At 54.8% G+C, this 15,732-nt stretch overlaps 6 protein-coding genes across 6 annotated transcripts in view; 4 read left to right on the top strand and 2 right to left on the bottom strand.

Moving 5' to 3' along the window:
- Nucleotides 1-2,324, bottom strand: part of CCM_07707 (origin recognition complex subunit 2, putative) — a gene marked incomplete at both ends in the record, with an annotated part of 3,035 nt that extends 711 nt beyond the window's left edge. Inside the window, 4 exons of the mRNA XM_006672847.1 lie at nucleotides 35-1,070; nucleotides 1,127-1,173; nucleotides 1,237-1,303; nucleotides 1,327-2,324. Of these exons, the coding sequence (XP_006672910.1) occupies nucleotides 35-1,070; nucleotides 1,127-1,173; nucleotides 1,237-1,303; nucleotides 1,327-2,324 (2,148 nt within the window). The remainder of the gene's footprint in view (nucleotides 1-34; nucleotides 1,071-1,126; nucleotides 1,174-1,236; nucleotides 1,304-1,326) is intronic.
- Nucleotides 2,325-4,480: 2,156 nt separating this feature from the next.
- On the top strand, nucleotides 4,481-4,903 carry CCM_07708 (uncharacterized protein; the record flags this gene model as incomplete). The annotated part of the gene is made up of 1 exon (XM_006672848.1): nucleotides 4,481-4,903. The coding sequence occupies one exon, from the start codon at nucleotides 4,481-4,483 to the stop codon at nucleotides 4,901-4,903; it is 423 nt and encodes a 140-aa protein (XP_006672911.1).
- Nucleotides 4,904-5,697: 794 nt separating this feature from the next.
- Nucleotides 5,698-6,521, top strand: CCM_07709 (erp2,4; the record flags this gene model as incomplete). Its single annotated transcript, XM_006672849.1, has 4 exons — nucleotides 5,698-5,850; nucleotides 5,918-6,106; nucleotides 6,178-6,444; nucleotides 6,498-6,521. The coding sequence occupies 4 exons, from the start codon at nucleotides 5,698-5,700 to the stop codon at nucleotides 6,519-6,521; spliced, it is 633 nt and encodes a 210-aa protein (XP_006672912.1).
- Nucleotides 6,522-6,943: 422 nt separating this feature from the next.
- Nucleotides 6,944-8,740, top strand: CCM_07710 (transcriptional regulator Cwf13/SkiP, putative; the record flags this gene model as incomplete). Its single annotated transcript, XM_006672850.1, has 1 exon — nucleotides 6,944-8,740. The coding sequence occupies one exon, from the start codon at nucleotides 6,944-6,946 to the stop codon at nucleotides 8,738-8,740; it is 1,797 nt and encodes a 598-aa protein (XP_006672913.1).
- Nucleotides 8,741-11,750: 3,010 nt separating this feature from the next.
- CCM_07711 (endo-1,3(4)-beta-glucanase, putative) lies at nucleotides 11,751-13,085 on the top strand (the record flags this gene model as incomplete). The annotated part of the gene is made up of 5 exons (XM_006672851.1): nucleotides 11,751-12,006; nucleotides 12,042-12,095; nucleotides 12,146-12,201; nucleotides 12,254-12,923; nucleotides 12,982-13,085. 5 exons carry the CDS (start codon nucleotides 11,751-11,753, stop codon nucleotides 13,083-13,085), a joined length of 1,140 nt encoding a protein of 379 aa, XP_006672914.1.
- Nucleotides 13,086-13,445: 360 nt separating this feature from the next.
- Nucleotides 13,446-15,244, bottom strand: CCM_07712 (uncharacterized protein; the record flags this gene model as incomplete). The annotated part of the gene is made up of 6 exons (XM_006672852.1): nucleotides 13,446-13,796; nucleotides 13,855-13,950; nucleotides 14,027-14,245; nucleotides 14,482-14,547; nucleotides 14,611-14,949; nucleotides 15,023-15,244. The coding sequence occupies 6 exons, from the start codon at nucleotides 15,242-15,244 to the stop codon at nucleotides 13,446-13,448; spliced, it is 1,293 nt and encodes a 430-aa protein (XP_006672915.1).
- Nucleotides 15,245-15,732: the final 488 nt, after the last annotated feature.

The raw sequence follows: 15,732 nt of genomic DNA on the forward strand, positions 1-15,732 counted from the left end.
GCGCCCGCTTGGACCCGAACCCGTACAGGCACACGCTGAAGCCCTGCGCGAGCTCAAACGCCCACTGCGCAAACGACTCGGCGTGCAGCGCCTCGAGGTTGGCCACGCCGGCCGCGTGTCGCTGCGTCGCGGCCGCGGCCGCGCCGCCCGCCCGCGCCAGCACCGCAAAGTACTCGTCGTGCGTGAGCAGGCGCAGGCCGCGGCCGGCGAGCGTGTTGTCCGAGGTTTTGGGCCGCCCGGGCTTGTTGTGGAAAAAGTACGTTTCGTGCGGCGGCAGGTCGCGGGGCGGTGTCGGCGACTTGGCGCGTTTTCTCGTCGCGCGTTGCTGCTGCTTCTTCTTCGTCTTTGTCGGCGTGTCTGTGCCGGCGGGGGTGGGCAGCAGTACGCCGTCATTGTCGTCTTCGTCGTCGTCTTCGTCCGACGTGTCCCCAAAGATGGCCCGCGCGAGGTCTTCGTCTTGATCCGCTGCGCCCGTGTCGTCGTCGTCGTCGTTGTCGTCGGCCGCAACGTGGGAGAACAGCGCGCGCGCCGTCTTCTTCCGCGCGGAGCGGTCGGCGGCGGTGCGCCCGGGCGTTGAGGCGTGCGGGCCGACAGCCTTGAGCGGCGTGAGGTGCGTCGTGCTGGGCTGCGCCGCGGTGGAGGGCGTCGCGGGTGGCTTGATCGGGGTGTGCCGAGGCGGGCGGCCGCGCTTCCGAGGGGTGACGACGGGTGTCAAGGCGGCGGCATCAGAGCCCAGATCGTCGGTGGTCTGCGTGTCCATGGCCGTGTCGTGGCCGTTCATGGGGAGGTCCTCGGAGGCGGAGAGCATGGTGGTGTCGAGGGATTCGGTGCTGCGCTGGCGCTTGGCGGGAGGGCCCTCGTCGGTCCCATCGCCGTCGTATTCCATGCTTTCAGAGTTGCTGTGATCAGTTAACCTAGTACTGGATTGTCGATCTTGGCAGAAAAGCCAATTCCAGATGGTTGCTGGTGGGTGCAAATGACGTTGCAGTTTAGTAGCGGCCGGTTCTTGGCTCAAGCTGGTGGAGCGCGCCGAGACGCGTCTCGCGTAAAGTGTTTTGGGGGGCGGACGTCTACCCCAAACCAAGCAAGTATACTTCGTACAACTTCCTACACACCCTTGACTTACACTGTACTCTGGTCAATTAGTGAAAAGTACAAGTCAGCTTCATTATGCTATATATTCTATCTTTAAAGACCCTGATTATCGAAAGCAGGGTACTTCCCTGCACCACTTACACCGATGCGAACAAGACATCGCAGCCTGACTTTTTTCGCACGCGTCAAGGTGGGCAATTCCAAGACCCTTCCGGATGCGTTCTCTCAAACCAAGTGTCGCCTAGAGACGGTGAACGATCCTCTCTACGCAGCACTGGTGCGGCCTTGCTCTCGAGATCTTGGCGGATCCCCATGTATCTGAACGTCTCCGGCGCCGATTCCGACGGCGCCCGGCCGTCGCAAGCCAGAGTCTGCGGAACCGTCATAATCAGGTAGTCGCTGTTGATGAATTTGACCATGAGCGCATGGTTGCCGTCTGAAGACTTGACCACGTGCGTGCGTCTCCCCGCCCATTTTGGCAGCTTGAACTGGGCAAGCTTGTGTTGGACATTGGCATGCAAGCGGACGATTCCCTGGCGCATCCTCGGGCTTACATCACGGGGTGTTTTTGTGATGGCAACCGCGTCTCTGTGACGTCTCACAGCACCTTCGGGAGCCATCTCAGTCGTGAGAGGAGCAACAGGGCCATTGTCGCTGCGCACGCCAGCAACCTCAAAACGAACAAACTTGGTGTGGTTATGGCCGGCGTCGCAGTGATCCAGATGCTCGATGCAAAACAGCTTGAAAGTTTCCGTTGTCGGTAGCGTGAGCCGCTGAGCCGCGCCTTTCTGCCCGGCAGCTTTGGGCAGGCGTGCGTATGCTTGTTTGACTTCTGCCACCCTTTTGGCCTCGTACTCTCGCGCTGCCGCTCGCTCCTTGGCTTCCGCGTCTTTTGCTTCCTTCATTTCGCGTTTTCTTTCTTCTCGTTCCTCCTTCATCTCGTAGTAGCAGTCGGCGTCAGACTCCTGATAGGACCTCTCCCCGTCGTCGTCGTCCATATGGTCACAGTCGTCCCACTCGGGGTCGTCATCGGGATCTTGCATGCATTCATTGCATTTGAATGGTTTTTCTTCCTGTTCTTCCTTTTCTTCCAGATCGGAAAGATCCATGTCATAGTCTGACCGGTATGTTGCCTGATTGCGCCTCTTGAAACTCAGATGAAGAACCCGGTAATACCACGCGGGACGGCTCTGGTTGGGCGCGGGCTCGGTAGCTTTCTTTGGCGCCATCGTGAGAGACTCAAAACTAGCAGGTGCGCCCAAAATGACTAAATTTTGACTTGCCGACTGCAAAGTAAGAGCTGGCTGGTGTAATTTACGGTCGGGAGAATTCTGACCCCTGAGGAAAGATGCATCCGTCCTGACCCACCCCGTTTGGTGAAATTACGAAAGTGTACAAGAGTTCGAACAAATTCTGTTGCCCCGTGGTTTTATCTTATTTGAATAATATGATAGCAATTGTATTGACCGATTCGCAACAGGAAGCTCGCCAATATTTCTCACTGTCCGTTTCAGCTCCGTTCGAGAAACAGCGCAGAATAATGAGAAAAAATGAAAGGAATGAACTTGTCCAAGCAGAGTGCTCAAACGAGGATTACGTCTTCGTTTCGTCAGCTCTCATTCTAACCTTCCCCTTTTCTTTTTTTAAAATTGACACTAAACTTGACACAAGCAAGAAAAGCCCCAAGTTATTCGTTCTGTCCTTCCTACCCTAGTGGTTCGTCAGATTGAAACAATTGCGGACGAAGCAAATTCTTGGATGAATACTAATTTCTTTTCGGGGAAACTGTGGGAATACTCTAGCTCGCTTATATAATAAAAATAAGTTCCGAGTCGCCTTCTCTATAAGCTTGTAGCGTGGTGTTTCCCCATCACAAGGCTGCCAATATGTCTCGGCATTGCCTGTCCGCATACTTATCACTTGACGTAACTAGGCAACAAACGGGCAGTTGGGCCGAGAGAAATTGACTATTCTTGAGATAGCACTTATCGTTTTGAACCCGTATTGCAACAAAGCAGCTCGTTGACCAACCCTCTTCTATCCGTTTTCAACTCTCACGCCCGGGAAACACGTCGAAAATCGCTGCAAAATAACCATCTTCGACCAGCTCGAAACAATCATCTTGGCAAACAAGCCGCTACATAATGACGTTGCGGAAAATTTGGTAGAGCTCGGCGCCCCGTCCATGTCCATTGACGTGATGGATAATGGCAACATGCCAGCAAAGTGCTAGTATGTGGTTGACGACAACATCAAAACCACACTTCAGGGTTGCAGCATTTCAGACAGGAATGCAGTTGCCCACGAAACTGGTCGCAAAGGTCGCCTGACCCTGAGCGGGGTACTGAGCTGTTGCCCAAGGAGTATGTATACTATCATTCTCGACAGCTCGCCAGCAAGCCTACAGACCACTTATAAAGAGAATTACGATTAAACAACTTCTCAGTCGCACTGCTGGCCTATGTCTGATATATTTCCAGGGCATTCACTTTCCGCGGCTGTCCCCACCATGCACGAAATAATTGCGGCATCAACGAGCCAGGCTTCAGGTCGCTGTCGATGGAGTTCCTCAATGTCGACGAAAATGACACCCTCAAGACGTCGAGCATGGTGGTGGTGAGGAATGCAGATACGGGAGACTCACTGTGGGCGCAGTGTATGCAGGCCGTCAGCGTCCTCCGATGCTGGCCGTTCCGAGAGCACGAGGCCAAGGCTCAGCGCCTGGGCGGACTGGCTTTTGAGAGTGACAATGATTGGAAGGCAAGGAAGGGAGAGTGTAAAAGTACGTATCATTATTTGCTTGTTTTGTAAGAGGGAAGGGATGGCCTTGCTCTGGTGGTGTTTGATAGCCTCGGAGAAGCAGTTTCGCACAATACACCTACGTCGAAAACGCGGCATCGTGGAACGAGCCCATTACACAATGCTCCCGTATCCTTAACAAGTAACGGTATATGTGAAAAATAGACCTACGTAATGCTGTCAGTTTTCAGTGACAGCGCGGACAGAGAAGAAGGGGGGAGACTGGCATGATGCGCATGAGCAATATTATGCGAGTGTCGCGTAGTTGAGTCTCGCTCGTTGTTGAGGCGATATGTGTGAAGCATTATGATAACCCTTTTCTTGTATGGAGAGACCTTCAGGTAGCCACCTTTGCCAATCGTTTCGTTTTTCGTCCTCACCTTCCACATTTGCCAATTATTGCGTTATTCATCCTCACCTTCCACACTCGGTGCGCTGTCGAGTGCGCCGCCGCCAATCATGACCGGATTGTATCAGAGAAATGACTATAAAAAGTTCTTCAATTCAACAAGGACGAGTCATTCTCCCTTCAACCCTCTTCATCCTCTGGCCTCATCACATCCTTTGGCAATTACTACAATTCACCATGTCTGATTTGCAGGCCACCCAACACCCACCCACCTACCACGACAGTCCCTATTATGCCTATCTCATACAGACATACAAGGGAAACGGTGCCGGCGACTGGCATCGGTGGTTGGTGGCCGCCGCTTGCCGCGAGGACATGAAGACCTTTTTCCGAGGACTGCAAAAGTATTCCGCCACCAGCAACGCAACAATCACCGACGTGAAGCCCGTCAACTTGGCTTGGTGGACTTTTAAAGCACCAGAAGGCTACAACGTGCGGGAGCTTGTCAAGCAGATTTACCAGTCATACCCCTCCTGGTACGGAGACATCGCAGAGCTGAGCGAGAGTCTCGGCAAGATTGCTGTGACGGTGATGGATGATGCTGGAGGAAGAAACTGGCCCATCCTTCCTACCCAGAACGTTTCGCTGTACGACTACTGACGGAGCAAGCGCCACATTTTGTCTCTTCTTTGCACGGCAATGTTTGATGGTTAAATGCTCTTTGGAGGGTGCACTATCCAATTCGACTTGATGATCGTACCTTTTCGCCTGGCAGCTGAAGAGCGAATGTGTTGGGACGCGCAAAGGACGCATCACTGGCGATCCATTGCTGGATGAATGTAGCTCTATAGTGAATAATTGACAATAGGGCGCGTGGCCGCCCATAATTCGAGTGACCTCTTTAATCAATGGTTTGCGCATCGAAATGACCATGTGAATGTTGACGAGGCTTAGAGAGGACATCAGGGTCAGTCAGTCCCCATCATCAAGGTAGTAAGTTCTAAAAGCCTAATAAGTTTGGTTGATTTATCCGGCATCTTGTTCTTTATCGCTTCAATCAATAATTAACAGAAATATTTTTTAATACCTTTTCAAGTTGAGTAGGTACTTAGTATGGGATTGGCATGCCTTGGTAGGTTATCGGCGCGCAGCTATAATGCGCGGTTACAGAGTAGTAAGAACAAAAAAAAAAGCCCAAAGAGACTGGAATGAAGTTGTGTTTTGCATTTTTGCACTATTTTTTAACTCATCGCAATTCGTACAGTGGCCGCCCCTGAGAAAGGAGGCAGTGGGGCCAGCTTGTGACGCGACCGAAGTTCAGCCTGTGGCCACTTCAACAAGCTGTCAACCTCGAAAATCCACGCGACCCCTGGAGCCAGCTTGTCCTGAGAGTTGCACGCACCATCCTACACCGTTGCGACAGCCACCCATCACGTTGCTAGTCGCATCTCACCATGAAGTTTTCGACGCTGCTCACGGGCGCCGTCGCCCTGTTGAGCTCCGAGGCCGTTGCCACATCCCTCACATACCGGGTCGAGGCCCACGAGCAAGCTTGCTTCTACGCCAACACCAAGAACGCCAACGAGAAGATTGCCTTTTACTTTGCCGTACGGACCCCGGACGGGATATACGCTGTTTGATTACAAGTGATGAAGGTATTAATGCGATAAATAGGTCCAATCCGGCGGCTCGTTCGACATTGACTACGAGGTCACCTCCCCCAATGGCAAGATCATCATGTCTGGCGAAAAGGAGCGCCAGGGTGACTTTGCGTTTACCGCGCAGGCCCCAGGCGACTACTCGTTCTGCTTCAGCAACAAGATGAGCACGTTTGCCGAGAAGTTTGTCGACCTGGAGATTTCTGTGAGTGCGCGGCCATTCGCGATGGCAACAACAGGGTAAAACGGAGGGCGCAACTAACCATTGGCATGCAGGTCGAGAACGAGGTGCGCGCCCAGCTTCCCTCTAAGCAAGGATCCAGCCCAGAGCAGACCAACATCCTCGAGGACTCGGTCTACAAGATCTCTGGCCAGCTGTCCACGATTTCAAGAAACCAAAAGTACTTTCGCACGCGCGAGAACCGCAACTTTGCGACCGTCACGAGCACAGAGAACCGCATTGTCAACTTTAGCATGATCCAGTCGTTCCTCGTTGTCTGCATGGGTGGTCTGCAAGTATTCGTTGTTAGATTCTTCTTCCAGGTAAGCCTTGAACCGACGCAGCCCAGGCCCTGCCATATGCTGACAACTCCCAGGGTGCTCGCAAGGGCTACGTCTGATCCATACGCAATATACACAAGTCTGTGATTTCTTTTATACATTGGCGGCGTGGGTTTTGAAAATTTGGGTTGCTGGGAATGGCCTGTAATATACAAGGTGGGTAGATGCGCCTGTGTCGCTCGACATGGTTGACACAACATCGTCAAGAGTAATGGATGATATGAGGCAAACGCGACCTATAGTTCCGAATTAAACCTCATATGCTGTCTACATTAAATCATTCCAAAAATTCGTGTAAATGTAGATGCGTGCTCTAGCAGCTGGGATGCTTGATGCGCTGGTAGATCCGCCATCTTCTGGTGAACCGCGCTAAGCCACTTTCGGACAACCGCCTCTGAAATTCTTGACCCAGTTCGCCTGCAGGCAACATCCTCCAACTTTGCACCCCAAACTCGCAGGCGACGGCAACTGACACGACACAATGGCGTCCATCGCCGCATCCCTGCAGTCTTCGCTGCCGAAACCGAAATACACGGGCGAAGATGAAGAAATCCCCTCCCACGCCAAGCCGCGCGGCCCTCGGATCGTGGGCGCGGGCCAGATTGACGAGACACAAATTGTGCTGAAGCGCGCCGGCCCGCCGCCGTATGGCCAGCGAGTCGGGTGGCGGCCCCGGTCGCAGGAGGACTTTGGCGACGGCGGCGCGTTTCCCGAGGTGCCGGTCGCGCAGTATCCGCTGGACATGGGCAAGAAGGGGTCAACGGCGAGCAACGCGCTGGCGATCCAGGTGGACGCCGAGGGCAAGGTCAAGTACGACGCCATTGCGCGGCAGGGGCACGGCGACGGCCGCATCATTCACACGTCGTTCAAGGACCTGATCCCGCTGCGGCAGCGCGCAGACGCGGGCGAGATTGACCTGGCGCGGCCGGACAAGGAGACGGTGGCGGCGACGGCTGAGCGGACGCGAGACGCGCTGGCCAAGCTGGTGAGCGGCGCGCTGGCGGCGCAGAAGCCCAAGAATGTCAATGTCGGGCAGCGCGCGGAACCGACGTTTGTGCGATACACGCCAGCGGACCAGATGGGCGACAACTCGAAGAAGCAGGACCGCATCATGAAGATTGTTGAGAAGCAGCGCGATCCGCTGGAGCCGCCCAAGTTTAAACACAAGAAGATCCCGCGAGGCCCCCCTTCGCCGCCGCCGCCCGTGATGCACTCGCCCCCGAGAAAGCTCACGGCAGAGGACCAGGAGATGTGGAGGATCCCTCCGCCGGTGTCCAACTGGAAGAATCCCAAGGGCTACACAGTACCATTGGACAAGCGTCTGGCTGCGGACGGCCGAGGACTACAAGATATTACAATTAACGACAAGCACGCTCAATTCGCGGAAGCCGTCAAAATGGCGGAGCGCCATGCACGCGAAGAGGTACAGCAGCGTGCTCTCATGCAGCAACGTCTGGCGGAGAAGGAGAAGATGCAGAAGGAGGACAATCTGCGCGCCCTAGCCCAAAAAGCACGCGAGGAGCGCAACGCGGCCAACACCAGCCGCGGCCGCCGCAACTCGCGTGACTCGGCCGACTCGCGCGATAGTCGGGACTCACGGTCGCGCTCCTCGGGCTACGACTCGCGACGCTCCTCCCGTAGCCGCTCCGGCAGCGAGTCGGACGGCGAGCGGGCGCGCACCAAGGCCCGCGCGGAGCGGCGCAAGGAAAATGAGCGCAAGCTGCGGCAGAGCCACATGGGTGCGGAGCGCCAGATGCAGGCCATGGCTCGGGAGCAGAACCGCGACCTTTCGGAGAAGATTCAGCTGGGTCTCGCCAAGCCGACACAGTCCAAGGAGACCATGTACGACTCGCGGCTGTTTAACCAGTCGAGCGGGTTCGACAGCGGGTTCAACGAGGACAACCACTACGACAAGCCGCTCTTTGCGGCACAGGATGCCATTAGCAGCATCTACCGGCCGCGCGCCAACATGGACGACGACGAGGACGCGGATACGGGCGACCGGGAAATGGCCAAGATTCAGCGGACGGGCCGCTTCGGGGACGCGCTCGGCAAGGGCACGTTCAAGGGCGCGGCCGAGGTGGAGGCGCGCGAGGGCCCGGTGCAGTTCGAAAAGGAGGCGGCGGATCCGTTTAATGTGGACAAGTTTCTGTCTGAAGTGGACAAGAAGGAGAGTGGAGGCGGTGGTGAGGGCGGCAGCAGTGGGAAGAGGGGATACGGACTGCAGGAGGACGAGGATAGAGGCAAGAAGCGGGCGCGCGTGGAGGACGATGATTAGATTGTGGCTCAACTGCACGAGGCTGGGAAAGATTTGTACTTGTTATCGTGTTTGGGCTTTTTTTCTTTCTGCCGTGGTTGGCAGAGGCATGCATCTGGCGTCTGGCTGCTTCGTTGCGTTTAGCCATGGTAACTTATAATATGGACCACAATTGGCATCTACACTGCGTTGAGTCAATTATCGATGTGCGAAGTTGTTGCGATCTCTGACTAGGGTTGGCGGGCATACATATCCTTCGTAACGTTGATACACATTAACAAGGGCGGACTGTGCAAATGGGCGAACTCTTGGCTCCAACGGCGGAGACGTGGCACGATGGGGCGATTTCGGGCTCGGCCGTGGCGATAAGGATGCTCCGTTATTGCATTTCCTACCAGTTATGAAGCAATAAAGCAGCATGAGGGATCAATAATAATTACCAAGGTTCTTGTTTTTTTTTTTTTTTCTGGGCCGCATCAGCCTGTTGCCAAGTGGACTGTTCGTGGAAATATGGGCGTCGTTATTCCCGGCGATAAGGGACAAAAATAGCACAAATTTTTTAGAGATTTCTTTTGAGAACAGGGCTGTTATCTTGGTCTTGGCGGCACAAGGTGGCATGTTACGTGGGCGGCGGGCATTGATTGAGTCAGAGGGAGGCTCCGCCCGCCCGATAGGTTTTGGCGGGCATCGGAAACAAGGGTCTGACGTTGCAGGTGGCGGGCGGATTGATTTTTTTTTTTTAAAAGAGGTGGCGCCGCCGGGTTTGTTGAATCCGAACGGCAAGGCCAAGACTTGATTTATGCAGCAGCGCCAGTTTCGCCTTTTCCTCTCTACATACAACCTGCAAACGCGAATCGAACAAACAACCACTTTTACTCTCCCGACGTCCGATCTTGAGCCAGGCTTCGCCGCAGTCTACAGAGCGAACGCGCCTACATCGTCGTCGACCCCTCCACGACGATTTACACACATCCAAAACACCACAGCCGCCGCCATGTCCGCCGCCAAGACGGCGCTGCTCCTCGCGCCGGCCATTACCAGCACGTGCACGCTCGTGTACGGCTTCGACCAGGAGCTGTTCCTGCGGCTTCTCACGCTGCGGAGCACGTACCGGGACGCCAACAGCCTGCTGCCGGCGTACTGGCGACGGCTGCTGCCGGACTCGGTACCGCGGGCGCTGGGGTTCCTGGCGGCGACGGCGGCGACGTCGGTCGGGGCGGTGCTTGTGCTCGCGCCGCCGCCGGCGCGCGGCGGGGGGCGAACGGCTGCTGGTACGCGGCCGCGGCGGCGTGCGCGGCCGCCCACCTGGCCTGGGTGCCGTGGATGGCCGGCCCCGTCCGCGACATGCTCGCCGACGACGGCGTCGCTATCGAGGACGAGGATGGCCTGACAAATGTCGAGCAGCAGCTGCGCTGGCTCAGGGTCAACCGCGCGAGGACCTGGACGACGGACCTGGTCGGCTGGGTGTGCGCGCTCGTGGCCGTGACCAAGACGTTGGCGGTGCCGTGACGAGCCTGTTTCTCGGGACTACTATGATTTTTATTTCATTTTTTCCTACCACTTTTTTTTGGGGGGGTGTTTGTTCTTGCAACCTGCTATTGCGCGGCGCTTGGAGTTTTGAAACGGGGCCCAACAGTTCGCAGGCTGCGCAGGATTTTATTTGCATGGATTTATTGGCCCCACGTTTGTCGGGTTATGCGACGGACATAATTAATTAGCAGGCTCCCTTGGGTTAGATTCACAGTCAAGTTGGGATGCTTATAGAAGCGGGAATATAATAAATAGAAAGGAAAAAAAGACGCGTGTCAATTCTCATTCTCGATAATCAACAACCCACCATGCGCACCCTGGCTCCGTCTGTGACATGGCGCCGATCCGATTGCCGCTGATCCCGGCTGTCCCGGTTTCGGCTGGGCTGGGCTAGGGTGAACCCAAGACACGATACACGAGCGGGAAAGCGGCCCCCATGCTTTTCAAAGACGCAAACGTACATTGAATCAAGTTTGCAACTCAGATCGGATTTTGATATACCAAGGCTGCAAAAGATGTACTGCCGTGTCCACCGTCTCATGTCAATCCTGTTCCATGACCGGTTCCACCCAGCTGCAAGCTTGAAATTTAATTCTTGACTAGCGATGCACGTTTTTCACTAGTCGCCAAAAGGCAACAGCCTGATTGTCAGGGGAAAAGCTGGTGCAGTGCAGCTTGCGGTACCAACTCCCTTAGTACTAGGTACTTGGGTATCTACTCTTACTCGGGGACCTGCCTTCCTATGTACCTGTCTCTTTGACAGTCGACGCGCGTCCCCGCCAATCCAATCCTTGTTTTGTTCCCTTTGTAACTATTCATCGCGTTGTCTCCCTCGATGCCTGGCCCGTTCTCGAGGCGTCCTTCGTGTCCTTGATACAGGCTGCTTCTTATGCCGCCCGCCAACCCTCGCCCTGTAACTAGGTATCTGCACGCCGTGCTATCCGTAAACATGGCCCTACGCGCCAGGGGTAACCACACCCAAAACCTCGTAACTAGTTTGCAATCGCTGTCACATACCCGAGAGCTTGTTCTCGTATCATGACGAGGCGCAGCAGCACCAACCCATCTCCAACCAGCCAACCACGGCTCACGTCCCATCCTCGATAACTAAACTTTGTCCCATCTTTTTCTTGTTCATTTCTCATTCATCTTGCTTCCATCACTTGCAACTCTTTCTTTACTCTCTGTCCAATTTCCCCCCTAATCTTCATCACTCGTTTTCCCACCAAGCAAACATTTCTGCAAACTCGTCAACAAAACCGCCCCCCGCATTGTCTTAGCAAGCCTGATCCCTCGGCCGAACCACACACGCTTATTAGTCGCCAAAAAAGGCAGCCAGCCAGCCATATCCCACAGTACAGAGACCAAGTCTTGTTAATATATTCAGCCTGATTTGCCCTTTCTTTACCCTCGGCAGTTAGAAGGACCTTGAGAGGCAAAAGAAAAAAACAAGAAAAAAATACCACCATCTTTGACGCTATATATATATATATACACCACCATGTCCGGCTACGAAGACGATGGCGACCTCGTGCCCCATCACGGAAAACCCAGCCGCACCGCCACCACCAAGATGCCTTGGTGGAATCCTCGATACTGGGCCCGCAAAGTCTGGATTGCCGTTGCCGTCGCCGTTGTCATCATCGTCGTCGTCATTGGCGTGGCTGTCGGTGTGACCGTGTCCAAGAACAACGCCTACCCCAGCTACAAGGCGCTGTCCTACACGCTGCAAGACACATGCAAGGAACCGCCTCAACGTATTTCCCATACTCGGACTAACAAGCGGCCGCAGACTCGGGCGAGACCTTTTTTGACCAGTTCAACTACTTCAACACATACGACCCGGGTACGTGTCACTACCTCGCCATCCTCTGCTTCCCACCACTAACACACAAGTCCAGCCCATGGCTTCGTACACTACGTCAGCGAGGCCGACGCCAAGCTCCATGCAAGTTCTCGCCGAACCAGCCATATATCCCCCATCCCCCCGCTGACCAATGTCAGAACCTCACCTACGCGACCTCCAGTGCCGCCGTCATCAAGGTCGACACCACCGTCGGCCCTGGTTCCACCCCGGACGCCTCCACCGGCCGCTTCTCTGTGCGCATCGAGTCCAAGAAGACGTACAACAAGGGGCTCTTCCTCTTCGATGTCCGGCACAGCCCCTACGGCTGCGCCGCGTGGCCCGCGCTCTGGCTGACGGACCCGTCGCACTGGCCCGACCACGGCGAGGTCGACGTGCTCGAGGCCGTCAACGGCGGCGACGCCGGCAACATGATGACGCTCCACACGGCCCGCGGCTGCTCCATGCGCGGCCGCCGCAGGATGACGGGCCAGGCGCTCGACGCCTCGTGCTACGTCGGCGACAACAGCAATGCCGGCTGCGGCGTCCAGGGCCCCGCCGCCTCGTTCGGCGCCGCGTTCAACCGCAACCAGGGCGGCCTCATGGCCGTCGAGTGGCGCGACGACGGCATCCGCATGTGGCAGTTTGCGCGCGACGGCATCCCCGCGGATATCACCGGCAAGAAGCCCACCCCCGACGCGTGGGGAACGGCCGCCGCCGATTTTCCAAACACCCATTGTGATATCGGCGCTAGATTCACCAACAACTCCATCATTGCCAACATTGACCTCTGCGGCGACTTGATCGAGGCTAGCTGGAACAGTTCAAGCTGTATGTGTTTTCGTCCCTCTCATTTTGTGTGTTTGAAATGCTAACCATTTGGATATAGGCGGTGGCGGCGCAACGTGCTCCAACTATGTCGCGAACAAGCCGGCCGAGTTTGCCAATGCATACTGGGAATTCGGCGCCTTTGAAGTATACCAGGCTTCGTAATTCCGCAGTTGGGATTTTGGATTTGGAAAAAAAGCCCTTGTTACAATGACGATATATAGAATGACTAATACCACATGATTAAACGGAAGCCTTCCAGGTGTGTAGGATGAAATGTAGCCATTGGCCACCAAGCATTGTCTATGTAGTATACAGATAAATAGTGTGCCTATATGCACAGTCTAGCGCGTCCAGCAGCACGTCTCTGATTCTCTTTCAGAGACGTCGAGAGGAGATGTATATCCCAAAGTCAAATCGCATGCAAAAAAAAAACGCCATTTCCATGCCCAGTAGTACACACAAAACCGCCATCATACACATCCTCTCCTCTTGTCTCAGCAACCCCGTTGTCCCACTCCCATTTTATTCGTCGCTCGGCTGTCGCATATAGGCGTCAATCGCCGCCGAAAAGGCAGCAAAGGCCGCGCAGCCACCGGCCATGGCCGTCGGGCCGGCATTCTTGGCCAGGATGGCGCCGGTCAGGCAGCCGGCGGCGACGCCGTTGGCCAGGTCGTTCTTGGCGCGCATGCCCTCGATGCCGCACTCGATGCCGGAGAAGAGGGCGCCGACCTTGCCAAAGTTCTTGGCCATGGAAAACGACCGCGTGCCCATGTCCTTGAAGCCGACCTTGAGCTGCTGCCGGAGCGGCATGTTGGCAATGGCCTGGTGCGCCTGGTTGCCGGCGAGGGAGGTACCGACGGTGTCGTAGGACATCTGAAAAAAAAAAAGGTTAGGGAGAGAAGAAGGGGGGAAGGGAGGGGGTTGGACGTACAGAGGCCATGAACATGCCAAAGAGACCACCCATGCCGAAACCCATGACGCCGGACATGACGGACTTGCCGACGCACGACTCCATGGCTGCTTTCATCTAGTATAGTCGCCGATTAGTTTTTTTTTCTTTTTTTGTCGTGCATCGCGCGTTGGCGCTTCCGAGGCGCACGTACAGCTTTGACGCCCTGGTCCTCGGCGCTGCTCCCCATGGGCATCGGCGGCGCGCCCATCGCTCCGCCACCAAGAGGAAGACTCATAGTATCGGTGTGATCGGTATGGATCGTGTATGCGACGGGAAAGGGGAAAGTCGCGGGGTATCGAAATGGTCGTAGGGGTTGTGGGAGACGAGGCTGTCGCGAGCAATAAACCCTCCTGATGATGATGCTGAGAGCCTGTCCGGCGCGAAGAATTTTTGCCGGGAGCGACCGCTTATTTTTGGGGGAGCTTGCGGATGGAACCACAGGTATAATACAAATGGACAAATAAGTACAGAGGTTTGCCAAATACTGGAAACATTTTTTTTTTATCCGATAATTATGTTTTAGGTCGTGATTTTACATTTTGGTATATGTTGTATATTACACGCCTTCTGTGGCCTGCCAGTAACCACTGCCAACACGTCACTTACAGACTCTGCGGCAAAGGCGGCTTCACGCCTCTCGCCTCTAGAAACGAATGTAGATTCCGTTCCATTCTCGAAAACTATTCTCCCATGTCAGTACATATCCACCCCATCCCCTCTTCATCAGCAACTCACCATGCTCTTTTGACGCATCGGCACCACGCCGTCGCGGATCCAAAAGCCCCAGCCGCCCATCATATTCGCCAGCATCATGTCCGTCGTCAGCCGGTCCCCGACCAAGGCCACCTGCGACGCGTCCGTCACGCCCGTCTCCGGGTGGCTCCTGAAGTAGGCCATGACGTCCTCCCCGCACCCGGGCTTCTTGACCGCGTGCGGCAGCACGTACACCCCCGTGCCGCGCGCCACGGCGGCGGCCTGCGCCAGGTCCCGGTCCCACGTCGTCGCGCCCGACGTGTTGGAGACGATGAGGAGCTTCCGCCCGGGATACGCCCGACGCAGCTTTTCAAAATGCTCCTGCGAATGGGTGAGTGGGTGTGCCGGTAGTTTGGGAGGGCGCGCGCGCGGGGGAGGGGGAAAGGGGTTTCACCTTGTACGGTTCGTATACTTCCTTGGCGTCGGGATAGGCAAAGCAGTCGTCCTTGTCGAGCACCACGGCGCGGATGTTGGCTTGCAGACCGCGGGCGTGCAGCGCGCTGTCGAGCGGGATGGGCAGGTCGTTGAAGGTGGACACGGTGTGGTGGGGGAGGCAGAGGCTCGGCTTGAAGAGTAGGCGCGTCGCGTGAAGCGAGGCGGATAGGTTGAGGTTCATGCTGTGAGGTAGACGATGGTGATGTAGATGAATGTGTTTGGTGTTTGCGCACCTCAAGTCGTATCGCACAGAGCACTGCCTCGATAAGAGAGCTTATCTTATCTACACCGACGATAAGCGTAGATAAGCAATAACCTTAGGTATCCTAAAATATAACGTCATCTTATAACTTAAATTATATAGCCTAAGGCTAGGAAATAGGATATATAAATTAACTAGTTATCCCTTATAGCTTTATCTAATATAAGGCTAATTTTCTTTATTATCTTTACTTTCTATTATTCCTTTATAAGCTATATTAGCTATACTACTATCTTATATAACTATATTAATACTCTATAGTTATAAGCCTAGGAGATTTTAATTATATAAGGTATTTATTATAACCTAAAACTTCTTATAATATTTATATTATATAGATCCCTTTCTTTTATTATTATTTTATTTATTATTATTATTATTATTATTATTATTATTATTATTATTAT

Source organism: Cordyceps militaris, assembly GCF_000225605.1.
Source record: "Cordyceps militaris CM01 unplaced genomic scaffold CCM_S00006, whole genome shotgun sequence".
NCBI lineage: Eukaryota > Fungi > Ascomycota > Sordariomycetes > Hypocreales > Cordycipitaceae > Cordyceps > Cordyceps militaris.